This window comes from Equus przewalskii, chromosome 30 (assembly GCF_037783145.1).
Source record: "Equus przewalskii isolate Varuska chromosome 30, EquPr2, whole genome shotgun sequence".
NCBI lineage: Eukaryota > Metazoa > Chordata > Mammalia > Perissodactyla > Equidae > Equus > Equus przewalskii.
This window is the reverse complement of record NC_091860.1, coordinates 26,373,709-26,389,258: the sequence shown is the minus strand read 5'-3', so window position 1 is coordinate 26,389,258 and position 15,550 is coordinate 26,373,709. Positions and strand designations below refer to the sequence as shown.

Here is a 15,550-nt window from a genome sequence, read left to right as displayed (position 1 = left end):
TCAGAAATACTTGCATTGCACGTGTAACTAAAAGCATGCTTCTCTTGCTAATCTGTCTTCTGTCAGTTTAATTTGCAGGCTGTCAGGTACTTAACATAAGAGGGTAGAGGAAAGTTATTACTACCCTACCGTTTATATGTTGTATATATGAGTTAAAATGGTGAGAGAGACTTCAGACGGGGAGATTTATCCAGGCATGATTAGCAGGAGAGAAAGTAGAGATAAGTATGTATTTTCGAAAGACTGCAGAGGCAGAATCATAAAGATTTGGTAAAACAACAACAACAACAAAAAAGAGAGATTAGAGAGGGAAAGGGAATGGTCAACAATGACTCTGACATTCTGAGCCTGGATGATGGGGCCTATGATGGTGCCATCAACAGAATTAGGAAATATGAGAGCTAAAGAGTATAAGAAAATAGAATGAGTGAATGGAGCCTGTTTGAAACCTGGCAGAGAGATGAGAACTGGAGATGTGGGTTTGCGATGATCTACATTGAGTGACCCTCGAAGGCATGATGTTGGTGGAGAAAACCGAGGGAAAGTGAAGGCAAGCAGGGGAGAGGGGCCTTGGAAGTGATTGGGGGTAGAGGAGGAAAAGGGGCCAGCCAAGGGGGTAATCAACGGTGGGGGTATGGAGGAGGAAAGTGCTGTGTCAGAGCATCCAAAGGGGCCAAAATCAAAGAGAGGGTCTTTCCTTGTATAAAAGCTACAGAAAGGTGGATGAGGACCTAGAACATTCTACAAGGGCTGACAAGAAGGTGTCCTTGGAGGAAACAGTGGCAGGAGAGAGGTTGAAGGGCAGAGCTGAATTTGGGTGTTACAGAAGTACAGGCAACACACACAGACCACTCCAAGCAATCTTGTGGTGAAGGCAAAGAGGAATAGAATATCAATAACTTAAGGGTTCTCTGAGTTTCTCACCATTCTGGGATTTTTAATGATTCCCCAGATTTAAAACATCAACTCAATGCTAGCTCCCTTTTGATGATAGCCATGACAGAACCAAGTTTCTGGGGGGACAAGAAGGGAATTAAACTATTAACAGGCATCGTTCTTTCTTCCTTTTATTCCAGTTTTACATATCCACCTCTGAGTCATTGTCACATTTTATCAAAATATACAAACAGCACAGATACTTAAAAACATTTAGGTAGAATTCTAATTCAACAAGATTGACTGCTACAAGTAGCATGCATGGGTCTTTATCTTGAATGATGCCTAAAGAGGGACTTATGAGTCACCCAATCATCAGTAATGGTCTAACAAGGGGTTGGTTTTCTTTTCTCTTAGAAGAACTACGCACTTCATTTCTTTTCTTGTTATAATGTGAGGATGGTAATAAGTGACTGCCACTGATACTGAAATCAACTAAGAATGGATGGATGGAAAAGTTTCATTGGCAGGAGTAAAATGATTCTCTGAATTGAATATCTATGTTGACAAGATAATCAGAGTAGTTGTTCTGTTAAAACTTCCATTCAGTGACATGAGCTCTTCCCACTTTCCTCTTTCCCGTGAATTTCATGGCTAGTCAGAATGAATGGGTTTGAAAATCTCAAGTGACAGGCTATGTTTATTGTGAAGAGTTCCCATGAAAACCTCTTCAGGGCTTTCCCCGCCACCATTTACCCTTCCACAGATGTGAACACAAAAAATGGGTTAGTGGTTACGTGTCTGCGGCCGAATGAAATCCACTACTGCTCCAGGCAACGTGCTGCTTCTGTCTTGAGAAGTTGGTACTCACTTTGCTCCTTAAGTCATCAAGTATTTCACGGACCAGCAGTTGGTGCCCAAGTGAAGAGACATAATTTAGAGGAGTATTAAGTTTTCTAATCTCCCACGGCACGGAGAACCATCTTTCAAGTAAATAACTGTGGTTAGTAACGACGTAACTTCAGGAGGGGCTGTGAAAGATGACAGGAGAGAAACTGGAGGGCGTTGTCATTAGTGAAGTAGAGTTGGTTTCTGCTACAAAGTCAGCGAGGAGCTAACAGGTCTCAGCCTTTATCGTTGAGTGTTTCTTTTCTTTTCCAAGTTGAAAAGGAACCCGAGGAGGGTCCCTTGAACCAGTTCACGGGGAGAAGGCAAATTCCTTCGCGTGTCTGGAGGATATCAGCTTCTCCATCCCCGGGTTAATGAAGGAAAAGTTTCTGAACATGTTCTGGTCCATGCTGTTGATCAGTGCCCTGTCGGCGAATGACAGCCGGGGTTTCTCATTTAAGAATTCTTTGTCGAAGTTGCTGCAGTCATACGGTGATTTCTTGATCAGAGTTTAAGCGGGGGGGAAAAAAGGGAAGAAAGTCAGCCACTGAATTAATTATCTTCGCTTTTGTTATCTAGGCTGTGATCTGTGTACGACAGCACTGGCATTTGCAGATAAACTAAGTAATGCTTACAGACGATCATATGTGGTTTTTATTGAACATCTCTAGGATCCTGAGTTCTCAGTTTATCAATAGTATAATTAAATACATATAAAGGAATTCCACTGGGTACATGTAAACAGGATCTAATGTTTTTAGTTAATGGTTTACACGAACCAGGATTGGCAACCTTTGAAAAAGTGGTGAGCCCAAATCTGACCTCTGTCCTTTTAGTCTGCAGGGGACACTGCAGGGGGGCAGGGGGTAGGCGTGGGGAGAGGGTGGAGGGTGGGACCAGAGGAAAGGAGTTTTGCAGATTACATATTCTTGTTCTTTTATCAACATCCTTCACTACCATTGGTTTCCTACCCACTTTACTTTTCTTATTAAACATCTTGGATTGTCTTCCGTAGACAACACAGACAGAGACAAGCTCCCCTCAGGCCACCTGGTCCACTGGTGCCCAGGACAAAAAAAGAGAGAATGTAAAAACAAACACTTGTTCATAAATGCTGTCCAGTATGGTGTACAATTCAGCCTTCTAAGATGATCAAAAGTCACCCTTAGATATATGAGCATAACAGGCCCTTCCTACCCTCAAAGGGGCCCCTGGGCTGCTGAGGCCAATGGCCTGTGGCCCCTGCCTACAAAAGGCTGCTTAGACCACAGGTCAGGGAAATTCCTTCAATTGTAACCTACTGTGGAAGTTGAGACACGGATTTCATTGCTCTGATGAGCTAAAACAAGGTAAAACTTTATCACAAATTAATAACCCATGTATTAGATATGGTGCTGTTGCAAATAATATGAGGGTTAGAGGGCAGCCTGTGGAACCCTTGGAACATCCTGGAGCTTGGGACAAGTGTTGAGAATTACTCTTCTAACCCTTGGAACAGGCTTGCTTCTCTGGCCATCCGCTCACAGGACTAATAACAGTAGTTCTTTCCCAGAGCGAACACTCTGCTTTGACATCCATGAGCCTGTGCCATTTCCGTTCAGAGATGGCGGAGATGGTCCATGGCTACCCAGGTCATCGCTACCTTATTCCCAGCAATCTCCAGGGATGGGTAAAGCTGGTGAATCCACCACGTGGCTTTACTCTTTAAAAAAAAATCATTATTTATTTTTTAAATTGTGGTAAAATACACATAACATGAAAGTGACCATTTGGACCATTTTTAAGTGTACGGTTCAGAGGCATTAAGTACATTCATGCGTTGGGCCACTATCTCCAGAACTTTTTCTTTCTTAACTTTGCATTACTTTGGTCTTCACTTCACGGTGGCCTGTCCTGCGTGTGACCCAGTCGTTTTGCCTTTCCTCAGGGAGGTTAGTGACTTCCGCTGGTGAGTATACACATGGGAATTTAGACACCTATCTTTTTCTAAGCACCAATTTACTTCTTCTCTAAACTGGAGGACACCTAACAATTGTCACTGGGGAATGTAGTTACATGAACAGTTTACAAATGTCAGGGAAACCTGAACGAATATCAGGGACAAGATGGCTCCAGAATTCCTGACATAGGGCGCAGGGTTTATGCACAAGTTTGGGTCACGCAGACTGTGGCCGTGAAGCACATATGCATCCGTGCAAAGCCTCCATCATCTCATCTGAGAGCCACCACTCACACATACGAATTCAGGCTAAGGCATGCACATGCAACAATTTGTTTCTCATGCAGGTGCATTTGGATCACAGAGGTTAAATTTTGCAAACATCAATTTCCTGCAAAAAAAAGTTTTGCAAAAAAAAAAAAAAGAATAACATCTCCTCCCATCCCCCACTCCAGCCAAATAGCCTGAATGATGGCTAAGGAAGCACATTCTTCCAAGAACTGCACCCCAGAGGGTGGGGCTGGGTGGAAAGTCAGGGCTCAGGTCGGGTGAGAGACGGCAGCTACTGGGATGGGCAGGTGGCCTGGGAGGAAAGCGAGATGGCTGGAACCAAACGGTCCCTGGGTGGGTCCTTACCACTTTAGGCCTGAATGGTGGGTCAATCTCCTTTCTTTCAAGCTCTTCCCAATTGATCTCCCGAAACAATGCATGCTGGCGGATGTCTCCCCTCACTCCCAGCCTCTTTTCGGGCTCTCTCACGAAGAGCTGAAAGGAGCAGAGAGGGCGCTGTTAGTTCTCAAGGGACGAGCCCAGGAGCCTCCGATGGAGGTTGCGTCTCTGAGCGCATGAGCCACAAGCCACATGAACTTGACTCCATAAAGATAAAGGCCTGGCTTTTTGCCCCTTGCTTTTCTAACCCTATCTTTCTACTTACCGTTATAAACTGTTGACTCAAGTCAAACTGGTGGCACCTTCCTCTCTCAAATGTGCCTTCTGGAATATTCCAGAGTCTGGGCCTTTGCTTCCTCACTCTTTCGCCTAGAAATGCTTTCTTTTGAGTTAAATAGACCTGGTTTGAAATCAGCTTTGCCCTGTGTTATTTACGAGCCCCTCTGGCAAGTTACGGGACTCTCTGAGTCACAGTGTCTTCACCTGTAAAGGGAGTGAAGTGTCCTCTCCCAGGCTGTTGGTAGGTTAAATGAAATAATCACGCATACACACATGCACGCACACGTGCACACACACACACACGTGCACACGAATTCCTGGTCTATAAAACCCAATGACATAGAGTAAGCAATCAATGAATTTGTTGTCTGGTTGATTGCCCGTTGATGGAGTTTGCTTTCTTACAAAGCTGCCCTCTCGGGACCACCATCTCGCTATGAGGAGAGCTCACGTCAGGTGTAATAGACGCTGGTCCCCGACGGGCAGCTTTGGGCGAGGCATCTCAGTATCGAGAATCCCTCTGGACTCCTGCACACCCGCTGGACTACTAATACTTAATTCAAACCATCTTTCATCCTCTCTGACCTGTTACAGATTTATTTTCCTTTTGCACTGTTCCCTCTCCAATTACTTTCCCCTATGAGGTCCAAACGAACCTGGGCCAGGCCAGGAAAGAAACTTGGAAACTCTTCAGACTGAAACAAAACACGCCAAGGGCATTAAAGAATAGGAGAGCCCAAAGCTGAAACCTGGAAAGGTCCCGGGTCCCCAGAGAGTCTGAGTCCTCATCCCTCTTCCTATATCCACTAGACGTTTGTTAATAAAGTGACTGCTAGTTAGAGGGTGCAAAGGAGGCCAGGGGTCTTGAGACAGAAAGCACGGTGAGAAGCAGTGATTCTCCAGCAGGTCCTGGCAGGACCTGACGCCCATTCACACCTAAATTGAAGAGATCTCTTGCTTTTACCTCTAAAACCCTGCTTTATTTAGGTTGCCTGACTACTTGGAAATCTGCAAAGGCTCTACTCTACCAAAAACATCTCGCAAAACCCAAAAAACATGCTGTAGCCAAGTGGAGATTCTTTCTTTCTTTTTCTAATTAGGAGAATCTTCTTAAGAGTCCAAGTGAAATGCTCACGCAGCCACCCTGTCTATCCCAGGGGTCAATCGTCGGCATGGTCCTAACTTCCTCTCCCCTTACCACGTGGTGGCTGCTGAGGCCTCTCAATGGAAACTTGGGGTTCCAAAGCACCCCGTTAGAAAACCAGTGCACAGTGGAGATACCATGAGACTGTCATCTAAGAGGCTCACTACCCACGTGGCCTTGGACATGTTTTCTCAGTCTCACTTTCCTCGGCCTTCCAGGGCCTCTGTAGCCTGGTGCTGACGCACGTCCTTCGAGGCCCCTTGTACCCCTCTCTTCTGCCCACACGTGTCTGCTCACTGAATATGCCACCTGCCTTTCTTGCTTCTCGCCTTCGCTAATGACATGTCCATCTTGCAAGGAGATGCCTCTCCCCACATTCCGCTCCCATTTCCTTCTCCTCCTCTTTAAATCCTGACCCACCTTTCAGGGTTCAGCTTACACCCCCTCTGCCTTGTGGAGCTTTCTTTGATTACCTCTACTCATGGTGAGCTCTCCCTCCTCTTCAAGTCATATCCATTGTCATAAGGCTGATTATATCATTCATTCCAACCAATGTTCTTTGAGAGTCAGGCGTTGTGCTAAACGCCTCAGCTGTACCATCCTGATGATTCTAACAGTGGGTATTGTTAGCCCAATTGTCAGTTGAGGAAACTGAGGCTCAGAGTAGCTAAGTAACTTGCTCAAGATCACAGGTCCAGCCAGTGGTAGAACCTAAATTATAAGTAGGCCCTTCCTACTGCTGGTGTAGGGCAGTCTCTCCTCTGTGCTCCGTGGAACATCCTCCCTTCAGTAAGAAATCAGCGTGCTCTATGCATATTTAAGACCATGTTTTCAACTAGAATGTGAGCTCGGTCGTGTAGACACCATTAACATTTCCATTTCTTACAGAATCCAGCACAGTGCATGCACACAGGAGGTGCTCAATAAATGTTTGTTGACTAAGTGGGTAAGCTGTCTTTCTGCTTTATTTATTTGAAGATTACGTGTCTTCAGTCCCCATCTTCTGTTAGCCTCTTGTTTTCAGCATATAGAACAGCATATAGAAAAGGCACCAAGTTCATAGTAAAACGCATTTTTCATAGACTTGAGCACCGGCATGAGTCAACAGATGGAAAGGCAGATTGATTTTTTAGAAGCAGAGGGAATAAGTGACAGGCCCTATCTCTCCTTCCTTGACATGATCATCATAAATTGTTGACTTCCACTTCTTAAGGACATTTTGATGAAACAAGATTAGAGAGAGGTGGAAGGGCCTCAAGAATAGGCCCCAAACTAGCTCGTGTTGTTACAATTAAATGCTCCAGCGAATGAAGTTGGAAGGAACTGCACTGGGCCAAGGGTGCACCATCTTAGGTTTTCCATTAGATTTTTCCAGTAACGTGTGGCATTTGTACCAAGAATATCATAAGAAAGAGCCCCCTGAGCCTGCTACACATACCTGTGAAATTTAAAAAAATATTGCAAAAGATAAAGTGTGTAATGAGAATATAATATGATTTCCAGCTTCGAGATTCAAAACTCCTTCTAGTGTTGCACAGAAGAGTAAATTATTATCTTCTCTGCTCTGCAGCAAATCAACCCCTCTTCCTCCTGGTGCTGATGACGACTGGTGACCTCACGGGAAGTCGTCGGCTCTGCAACGGGGAAGCTGCACCGAGGGAATGAACGTTCGTGAAGAAAGACTTGCTTTTGTCCGGAAAAGCTGTCAGAGGGGTGGTTTACGTTGTTAAGAAATAGCACACCTCTTGCATAAACGGCCAGGAGGCAGCTGGAGTTTGTTTACATTTATTTGCCTGTCTGGGCAAGACAGCAGCACCGGGCTGCCAAGGATGGCGACCAGTGCTTAGCACCTGTCACTGGAATCTTCTCTTCTTCGTCCCCTCCTCAGATACATCTTTCTACAAAATGGAGAGGTATTTCTGTTTGAGATCATGAATTTTCCATCATTTTCCAAACAAATGGACAGGACATCCTGGATGAATAAATGGAGAAGAAAGGGGCGTTTCTATGGCAAGAGTCCACTGGACAGCAGCATCCCAGCTGTGCAGACTCTCCTGATGTGCAGTTGTTCAGTGCGCTACACGCACACATGCCCTATGAGGGCTAAAGGGGACAGAGTCTGGTATGGATGCTGCCGCTGCAACAGATGTCACTCGATGCCGCTTTGTTCAGCTTTTCCAGAGGACCCATGACTTCTGTTTCACATCATGAGGTATAATTCCCTAGAGGAAGCTTCTCAGAAAGGAGATTACCTTTGATTTTTGCAGAAAAGGGAGCTCAAGGATGTGCGGGCTGTTGGATCAAAGGTGTAGAGCAAATGAGGAGCAGAGATGCAACTAGAAGCCAGTCTTATCGGTCAGCAGATTGCATGATGGAAACACTTTTATCAGCCCAACGGCTAGGACGTGGGGGAGAACCACGTTCTCCATGGAGCAAGGACAGGGAATTTTTACTAAGTCATGTGGGAAAGAATAAGCTCCCACTCTTCCTCCTGGATTTAAAACCTCTTTCGCCAACTAGTCCCCCCACTTCTTTATCCTTAATTGTTTTGGTTTCTGCTCTATTCAACCAAATTCATCTTCTATTCTCACAGCAAATATTTTCCCTGCTACTGAAACTCTGCAGATTTTTTTGTTTTTGTTTTTGGTATTTTCTGGCAGTTAGATTTTGCTTTGTTTTTAAACTTTTTTGTTTTTAAGGAGTTTAGGTTTTTTATTTATTTATTTATTTTGCTGAGGAAGATTGGCCCTGAGCTAACATCAGGGCCAGTCTTTCTCTATGTTGTATGTGGGATGCTGTCTCAGTGTGGCTTGATGAACAGTGTGTAGGTCCTTGCCCTGGATCTGAATCTGAAAACCCTGGGCTGCTGAAGTGGAGTGCACAAATTTAACCACTACGCCACTGGCCGGCTGCTAATATTTTTATTTTGAAATAATTACAGTGTCTTATTCTGCTTGGGCTGCTATAACAAAATGGCATAGACTGGGCGGCTTAAACAACAGATATTTATTTCTCATAGTTCTGGAGGCCGGAAGTCCAAGATCAAGGTGTCAGCCTGGTCACTTTCTGGCCAGGGCTCTCTTCTTGGCTTGTCAATGGCCACCTTCTTGCCGTGTACTCACATGCCTTTCCTTGGTGCATGCGCTTCGGGGGAGAGAGCACTCTCTCTTCTTCTTTGTATAAGGGCAGTAGTCCCATCATGGGGGTCCCACCCTCATTATGTCATCTATACCTAATTACCTCTCAAAGGTCTCACCTCCTATAACTATCACATTGGGGGTTAACATAGGAATTTGGGGGGAACACATTCAGTCCATGCACATAGATTCACAGGACGTTAAAAGATGGTAGAGAGATGTCCTGGGTACCCTTCACCCAGTTTCCTCTAAAACTCACATCTTATGTAATTATAACACAACATCCAAACCAGGATGCTAGCACTGGTACAATGTGTATGTCTAGTTCTGTGTCATTTTATCACATGTGTAGATCTGGGTCACCAGCATGACAAACAGGATATGGAGCCATCCCATCACCACAAAGATCTTCCCTGGGACACCCCTTTAGAGTCACTCCCCTGCCTCCACTCTCCCTAACCCCTGGCAACCACTCATCTGATTTCCATCTCTGCAATGTCTTCCTTTCAAGAATGTTACATGAATGGACTCATATAGAATGCAACCTTTGAGACTGGCTTTTTTTACTGGTGTAAGGCCCTTGAGATCCACCCAAGTTGTTTTGTCTATCAATGATAGTTTACTCCTTTTCATTGCTGAGTAGTATTCCATGCACATCACTTTTCATCTTCTCTCCTCCTACTGAAAGTAATCCTTTCTTCCCACCCAGTCTCTCTCTCCTGTGAAACCACGGCTCCCAGCACTTTTCCATGGAGTTACTTCTGATGAACTCCGCCTGGTCCCAGTTACCCCTTCTCCCTCACTCCTTGCTGGGAGCTCTCCCAGTTCCCGAGGGGAAGCTGGGTTTGTGACGCACAGCTGTCAGCTCTATGCCACATGCACAGGTGAGGGTGGATTGCACCTGTAGCCCCGGGGCCTCCAGACTGCCCTCAAACTTTTTCCTTATTTCCTTTTTCTGGTGGGTTTTGCTGGCCCAGCTGTTCTCAGTGCAGCTCTGGATGGAACTGGGTCCCCTCAAAATTCATCTGTTGAAGGCCTGACTCTCAATGTGAATGTATTTGGAGTAAAGAAGTAGTTAAGGTTAACTTAGGTCATAAGGGTGGGGCCCTGATCCAATAGGGTTAGTGTTCAAGCAGGGAGATGCCTGCCCTGTGAGGACACAGCGAGAAGGTGGCCATCCCCAAGTGGGGAAGACAGCCTTCACCAGAAACCAACCCTGCTGGATCTTGATCTTGGACTTCCAGCCTCCAGAACTGTGAGTAAACACATTTCTCTTGTTTAAGCTGCCCAGTCTATAATATTTTGTTACAGCAGCAGAGCTGACTAATACACCTCCTAATATACCTCAAGTTAAGTCCTTCCGAGAGCCAAGTGTAAAATAAATGTAGCAACGGTAATAATGTCCGAACTTGCCTTTCTGTAAAGCAACACTGTTTACATTCCAATCCTGCTAACTTATTTTTCCTGCTGTCATCTTTTTTTCTTTTTAATTGGTTCATTTTGAAATCAGCTTTCATTTTCTACGTGTTTTGTTCAGTCATTAAAAGTGGATTTAATTGGTCATTTGGGGAGTTTTCTAAGTTTATGGCTTGTATGGATCACAGTCAGAAAGTGAGAGCTGAATTGAACTGGCTCAGATTTTTAAATACCATCCACCTTGGGCTGGGTGTCCTACGAGGGCTCTGTCAGCACTTCAGATGCAACATCTTGATCCCCCAGGGAGAGCTGTGGAGTCGCTTCAACATTTCAGATGCCCTAGACAAGCTGTCAGTTGTTTTAGAAGTCAAAGTGCACAGCCTTTACATTTAATTCCAGGTAGTTGTTGATGAGAAAAAAGTAGATGAGTGAAGAAAGATGGGCCTGGTAATCTTTTTCTGAGTTTAGATTTAAAATCCACTGATAGCTTCTAATGTTGCAAGATCTTATCCCATTCCCCTTTTCAATATAGGAAAAGCAAGGCTAAAAATTATTTCCTGATTTTTTTTTTTTTTTAGCTAGCTGAGATATGAGGTGCCAGAAATCAAAACACTATTTTGTTAAAAACACTTGTACTTTTGGTCCACTTCTTTGAGATTTGCTAGCTTCCTCATCACACTGGTAGGTCTCCTGATCCAAAGAGTTGCTGGGACAGCTCAGTAAATATAGGTGGTTACAATTATTATATGTAATTAGCATGTTGTATTACTGTGATTTGCTTACATCTTTTACAACTTACTGCACTCATATCCGGAGACGGCATTTTGCATCCTCAAAATGGTAGACTGGGATTCGGCCTGAGTCCAAATCGCTCATGCTGGCTCTCAGGTGCTTCTGTCTCTGCGTTTCTTTGCCCTGGGACCTCCTGCTTCATGGCTAATGATTCTCAGAGCTCAGTTTACATCGGTAGCACTGTACCCCGATTCTTCATTGATCCTGGACTGTCATGGACGGGGTCTCATACCTGCTTTGATGGTGAATTCTGGAGATGGCTGCTAAGATAGTGACAGCCTGCACTCTCAAGTTTCAGGGTGAAAAATGCATCCATATTTCCAGTGGACACAGGTAGGGGATGTTGGGGGAGAGCTGGCCGGCATCCATTTAAAGTACTGCCTAAGGGACCCCGCCCAGCAGGCAATGAGCAGTGAGAGTCTCGGGGAGATGGAATGTTGCTGAATTCGAGTTTGGTATTGTAACTGGACTAGGGAATGGACTGAGTAGCCTGTATTTTAAGGGCTTCAGCCAAAGATGTCCCCAGTGGTAGGTATTTCCCATAAACCCACTGGAATGCTTCACAAAAGTCTTGGCTTTCACAACCCACCAGATTCAAAGAGCCTGAAGCCACCCAGAAATGTAAGAACAGTTCTTTCTTCTTATTATCCCTCCATCCTCTCCCTGCCTTTGACTTGCTATGGTCTGAAAGAGAAACTCAGGAGTTGGAGAGGAAGAGAGCAAGGACGCAGTTGACCACAACAGGACCACATTCCTTTCTCCAAAGGTGAGCAGCTGCCAGTCATGAACCTGAGCAGAGGAGAGGGAGCAGGAGTCTTTGCTTTAGAGTTAAGATGGATGTGATGACACATCTTGAGAGGAACAGTTTTAATTTCTCAGTCGAGATGGTGTTTTATGACTTAAGAGTGACAAGAGGTTTATCTTCTACCTACGAGCGAGCAGAAAAGTCATGCATCCTGTCCAAGTTCTCCACCAGGAGCAGGGGAAGACTCACTGGGCTGATCTAAGGTAAGAGGGGCTCTGGGAAACAAAAAGTTGAGTTTCAAGCCACAAATTGTGCTTGTTCAATGCGCCAACTACATCTCAAAGTGAGGGCATTCAAGAGTCATGGAACCGGTTCCTGGGCATTTCTTTTGTAAATTATGCATATGAGGGTTTATTTTATACTTATTTTGATATCTGATGGCCATAATATTGGTGCCTCACTTACAACAGAGATGGGCGAACATCCCATTTAAATCTGGTTAACACAATTACTATTTACTCTACCATATATTAACCAGAATCTAGAAATGGATGGGAATGCTGATCAGAAAACCCAATACTAATCTTATCAGGTCTCCATGACTTCATGTCTTACCTTCACTAAAAGGTCCTTGGCCTCTTTCTCAAGCCATCGTGGGTAAAAGGGATTGTCCATGCGGATGGAGTGGAAGAGCTCTTCTTCATCTTGCCCATGGAAAGGTGACTGACCAATTAGCATTTCATAGAGGAGAACACCAAAGGACCACCAGTCAACAGAATGGTTGTATTTCTGACCCAGCAAGATCTGCATGACCAAAAGGCAGAGACGTAATTAATCAAAATGAGGTTAATGAGTGAAAACCCCACCTGGACTTCTCCAGGCCACTCAGTAAACAATGGCAGATGATGACAGTGAGTGGTTTTTAACAAAGATCACGCTGAAAACTGTATCTTTTGAGAAGCTAATGACTGGATAGAAATGCATGGGAAATGCCAAAATTGAGCAAACATTTCTGAGTTTCCATTTCTACTTTTCCTCTGGCCTTATGGAAAATGACTGAGCTGCAGTGTGAGCCTTCATTTTCACGTGTGTAATGTGAGGACTTGGGTGGTAGATCTGGACCTAAGAAAGCTGGTGTGTGTCGATGCTCTCCAGCGTCTCTGAGTGAACATCTAAACCAAACCCACGTGTTATCCTGACCTCTACTGTCCTGAGGCTTTGCATAACGTTTCCGTAGGTAATCCAGCATCCAAAGAGGTCATCCGACCACGTCTACCGCTTGAACCCTAACCAGTCATGGTTGTGCAACTCAGGAGTCACATCTGTGGTCACCATTACGAAGAGTCAAATTTTGTGGCTATGCCAAGAGACAGACCAAGATAACACACTGTTCAAATCCAGAAATCAGAGATCTCTAAGCACTATGTAGAGCTTGACAGTGGTGTTTTGAGTAGAACGAGTCTGCTGTATCCTTTAGGGACGTGCGTGTAAAGTCTGGAATCCCACCTAACCTTTTCAAAGATTTCTACTTTTGCATCAATCCACTCTCTGGGCAGAAAAGGCTTTGTATTCTGGCCTTTCTGCAACTTCCTTGTTTGATGTTGGGAGAGAGACTGTACATGTCAGTCTGTTCAACACTTGTCAACAAAACAAACCATGCTGTGACCTTCTCTAAAACAGCCCATAGGGTCCATCAGTGGATGAACAAATCAACAAAATGGGGTCAGTACATACCGTGGACTATTACTCAGTCTTGAAAAGGAAGGAAATCCTGACACATGATACAACATGGATGAACCTTGAGGACATCATGCTTAGTGAAATAAGCCAGTCACAAAAAGACAAATATTGTATGATTCCACTTATATGAGGTTCCTAGAGTAGTCAAATCCATAGAGACAGAAAGTGGAATGATGGTTGCTAGAGATGGGGGGGAAAGGGGGGTCGTTGTTATGGGTACAGAGTTTCAGTACTGCAAGATGAAAAAGTTCTAGAGATCGGTTGCACCACAATGTGAATATACTTAACAGTACTGAACTGGACCCTTAAAAATGGTTAAGATGGTGTATTTTATGGTATATATATATTTTACTACAATTAAAACCAGTACATAGTCGGAGCACCACAACAATTTGTTAAATGGAAAAAAGGAGAAAAATCTTGTCTTTCAAGACTGCGACTCCCAGGTTGGGTTGAGGGCATGCTGTTTTATTACCCAAAACAAAATGGAGAAGGGATAACAGCACTGAGGGACTAAACTTGAAAACCAAGCCCAGGCGGGACTCTCCTGGGAAAGGACCGTCCTTTCCCCCCACGATTTATGGCTGAGCTCGGTGCACCTGCGTGAGCACGTGCCTATAAACACACACGCAAACACACAGAGGTCATTTGGCTATGAGCGCTCCTCATCTGAAGTGGAATTTCTCCCTTCTTCTTAAATGGGCCTTTGGAATGAATGGGAGAATGACAGCCTTAGGAGAGGAAAATGACACCACAATTCTGGACGTTCCAGTAATTTCTAGAATAGCTGCAGGTGACCTTTTAGATGCAGCAGAATAAAGCGCACAGACCATCTCTGACCCTGGCCCACCCCAGCCCCGTCCTTGGGAAATGAGAGAAGCTCTGAGCGAGCTCAGGGACACCGTGAAAGTGCCTGTAACACCAGACTTGCTAAGCAAACAGCGACAACAACAACATTGTGGTGGCCATAGAAAACGCTGCAGGTTCTCCTCTGGCTCAGTCCCTTACTCAGGGGTTTTGGGCAGACTCCCCAACCCCTCAAAGCTTCTTTTGTGAAAAGTGGTGATAATATCTGGCCAGCTTATTACTGGGTTGTGGTGCGGATGCAGGGAAAAATAGGAAGGACTATATGTTCTCTGATAAACATCCTTCTTGAACTGGTACCCATTGGTGAAAGTAAGGGGCAAGGCGCAAACAGAATTTTGCAATCTTCCCTGACTTCCGGTATAAACAGGCCCTCCGCTCGCCTTAACTCAATATTTAAATACTAAAGTTCACTTTCAGGTTTAGAAAAAATTAACTTTGCCTTAAGGAATATTCTAAAAGTAGACCCGGGGAGAATGATAAAGAAAATTAATATGCGCACAGACGCACGCACGCTCTCAGTTCGGGTCAATTTGCCTGAAGCGTGGCCCCGTTCACACGCAGTTCCCAGGATGTGCCACAAGGGGGAGCCCCAAGCAACCCGAAACTCGCTCTGAGGTCACAACGTTGTAAACAACTTCATCTGCAGGACAAGTGCAAAGAAACGTGGAGGACAGGAGACAGCTGCGGTGGAAATGAAGTCTTCTAAGGCTAGGTGATGTAATCAAGAATTTCTTCCTAAGTTAGGAGGAAGAAGCAGGAGGCTGGTTCACAGTCCGCTGATTCTTAGGGTGATTAAAATACACACTGTGAGAATGTCTGCAGATGCAAGCTACTATGTTAGGTGTTTCCCATATATTATGTGTTTTATTTCTAAGAACCCCTGAGGTAGATCCTGTTGTCCTTATTTAACAAAGGACATGACTGGACTTCGGCAGGTCACCTGTCTTATTCAAGGTCTCCTAGTTAGGGAGTTGAAAGCTGTGTTCTGAACCCTGGTTTGGGATTTTATTACATAACGTTCCTTTCCTATTATAACGTCTCCTGGATTTACACCTCAG

At 44.7% G+C, this 15,550-nt stretch overlaps 1 protein-coding gene across 3 annotated transcripts in view; it reads right to left on the bottom strand.

Moving 5' to 3' along the window:
• Positions 1–1,051: 1,051 nt before the first annotated feature.
• Positions 1,052–15,550, bottom strand: part of PRKCQ (protein kinase C theta) — a 119,618-nt gene continuing 105,119 nt past the window's right edge. For all 3 annotated transcript variants that reach the window (XM_070601873.1, XM_070601874.1, XM_070601875.1), the window contains exons 17-19: positions 12,501–12,689; positions 4,340–4,468; positions 1,052–2,263 (exon numbers count right to left, since the gene is read on the bottom strand). In XM_070601873.1, the coding sequence (XP_070457974.1) occupies positions 2,075–2,263; positions 4,340–4,468; positions 12,501–12,689 (507 nt within the window). In that variant the 3' untranslated portion in view covers positions 1,052–2,074. The remainder of the gene's footprint in view (positions 2,264–4,339; positions 4,469–12,500; positions 12,690–15,550) is intronic.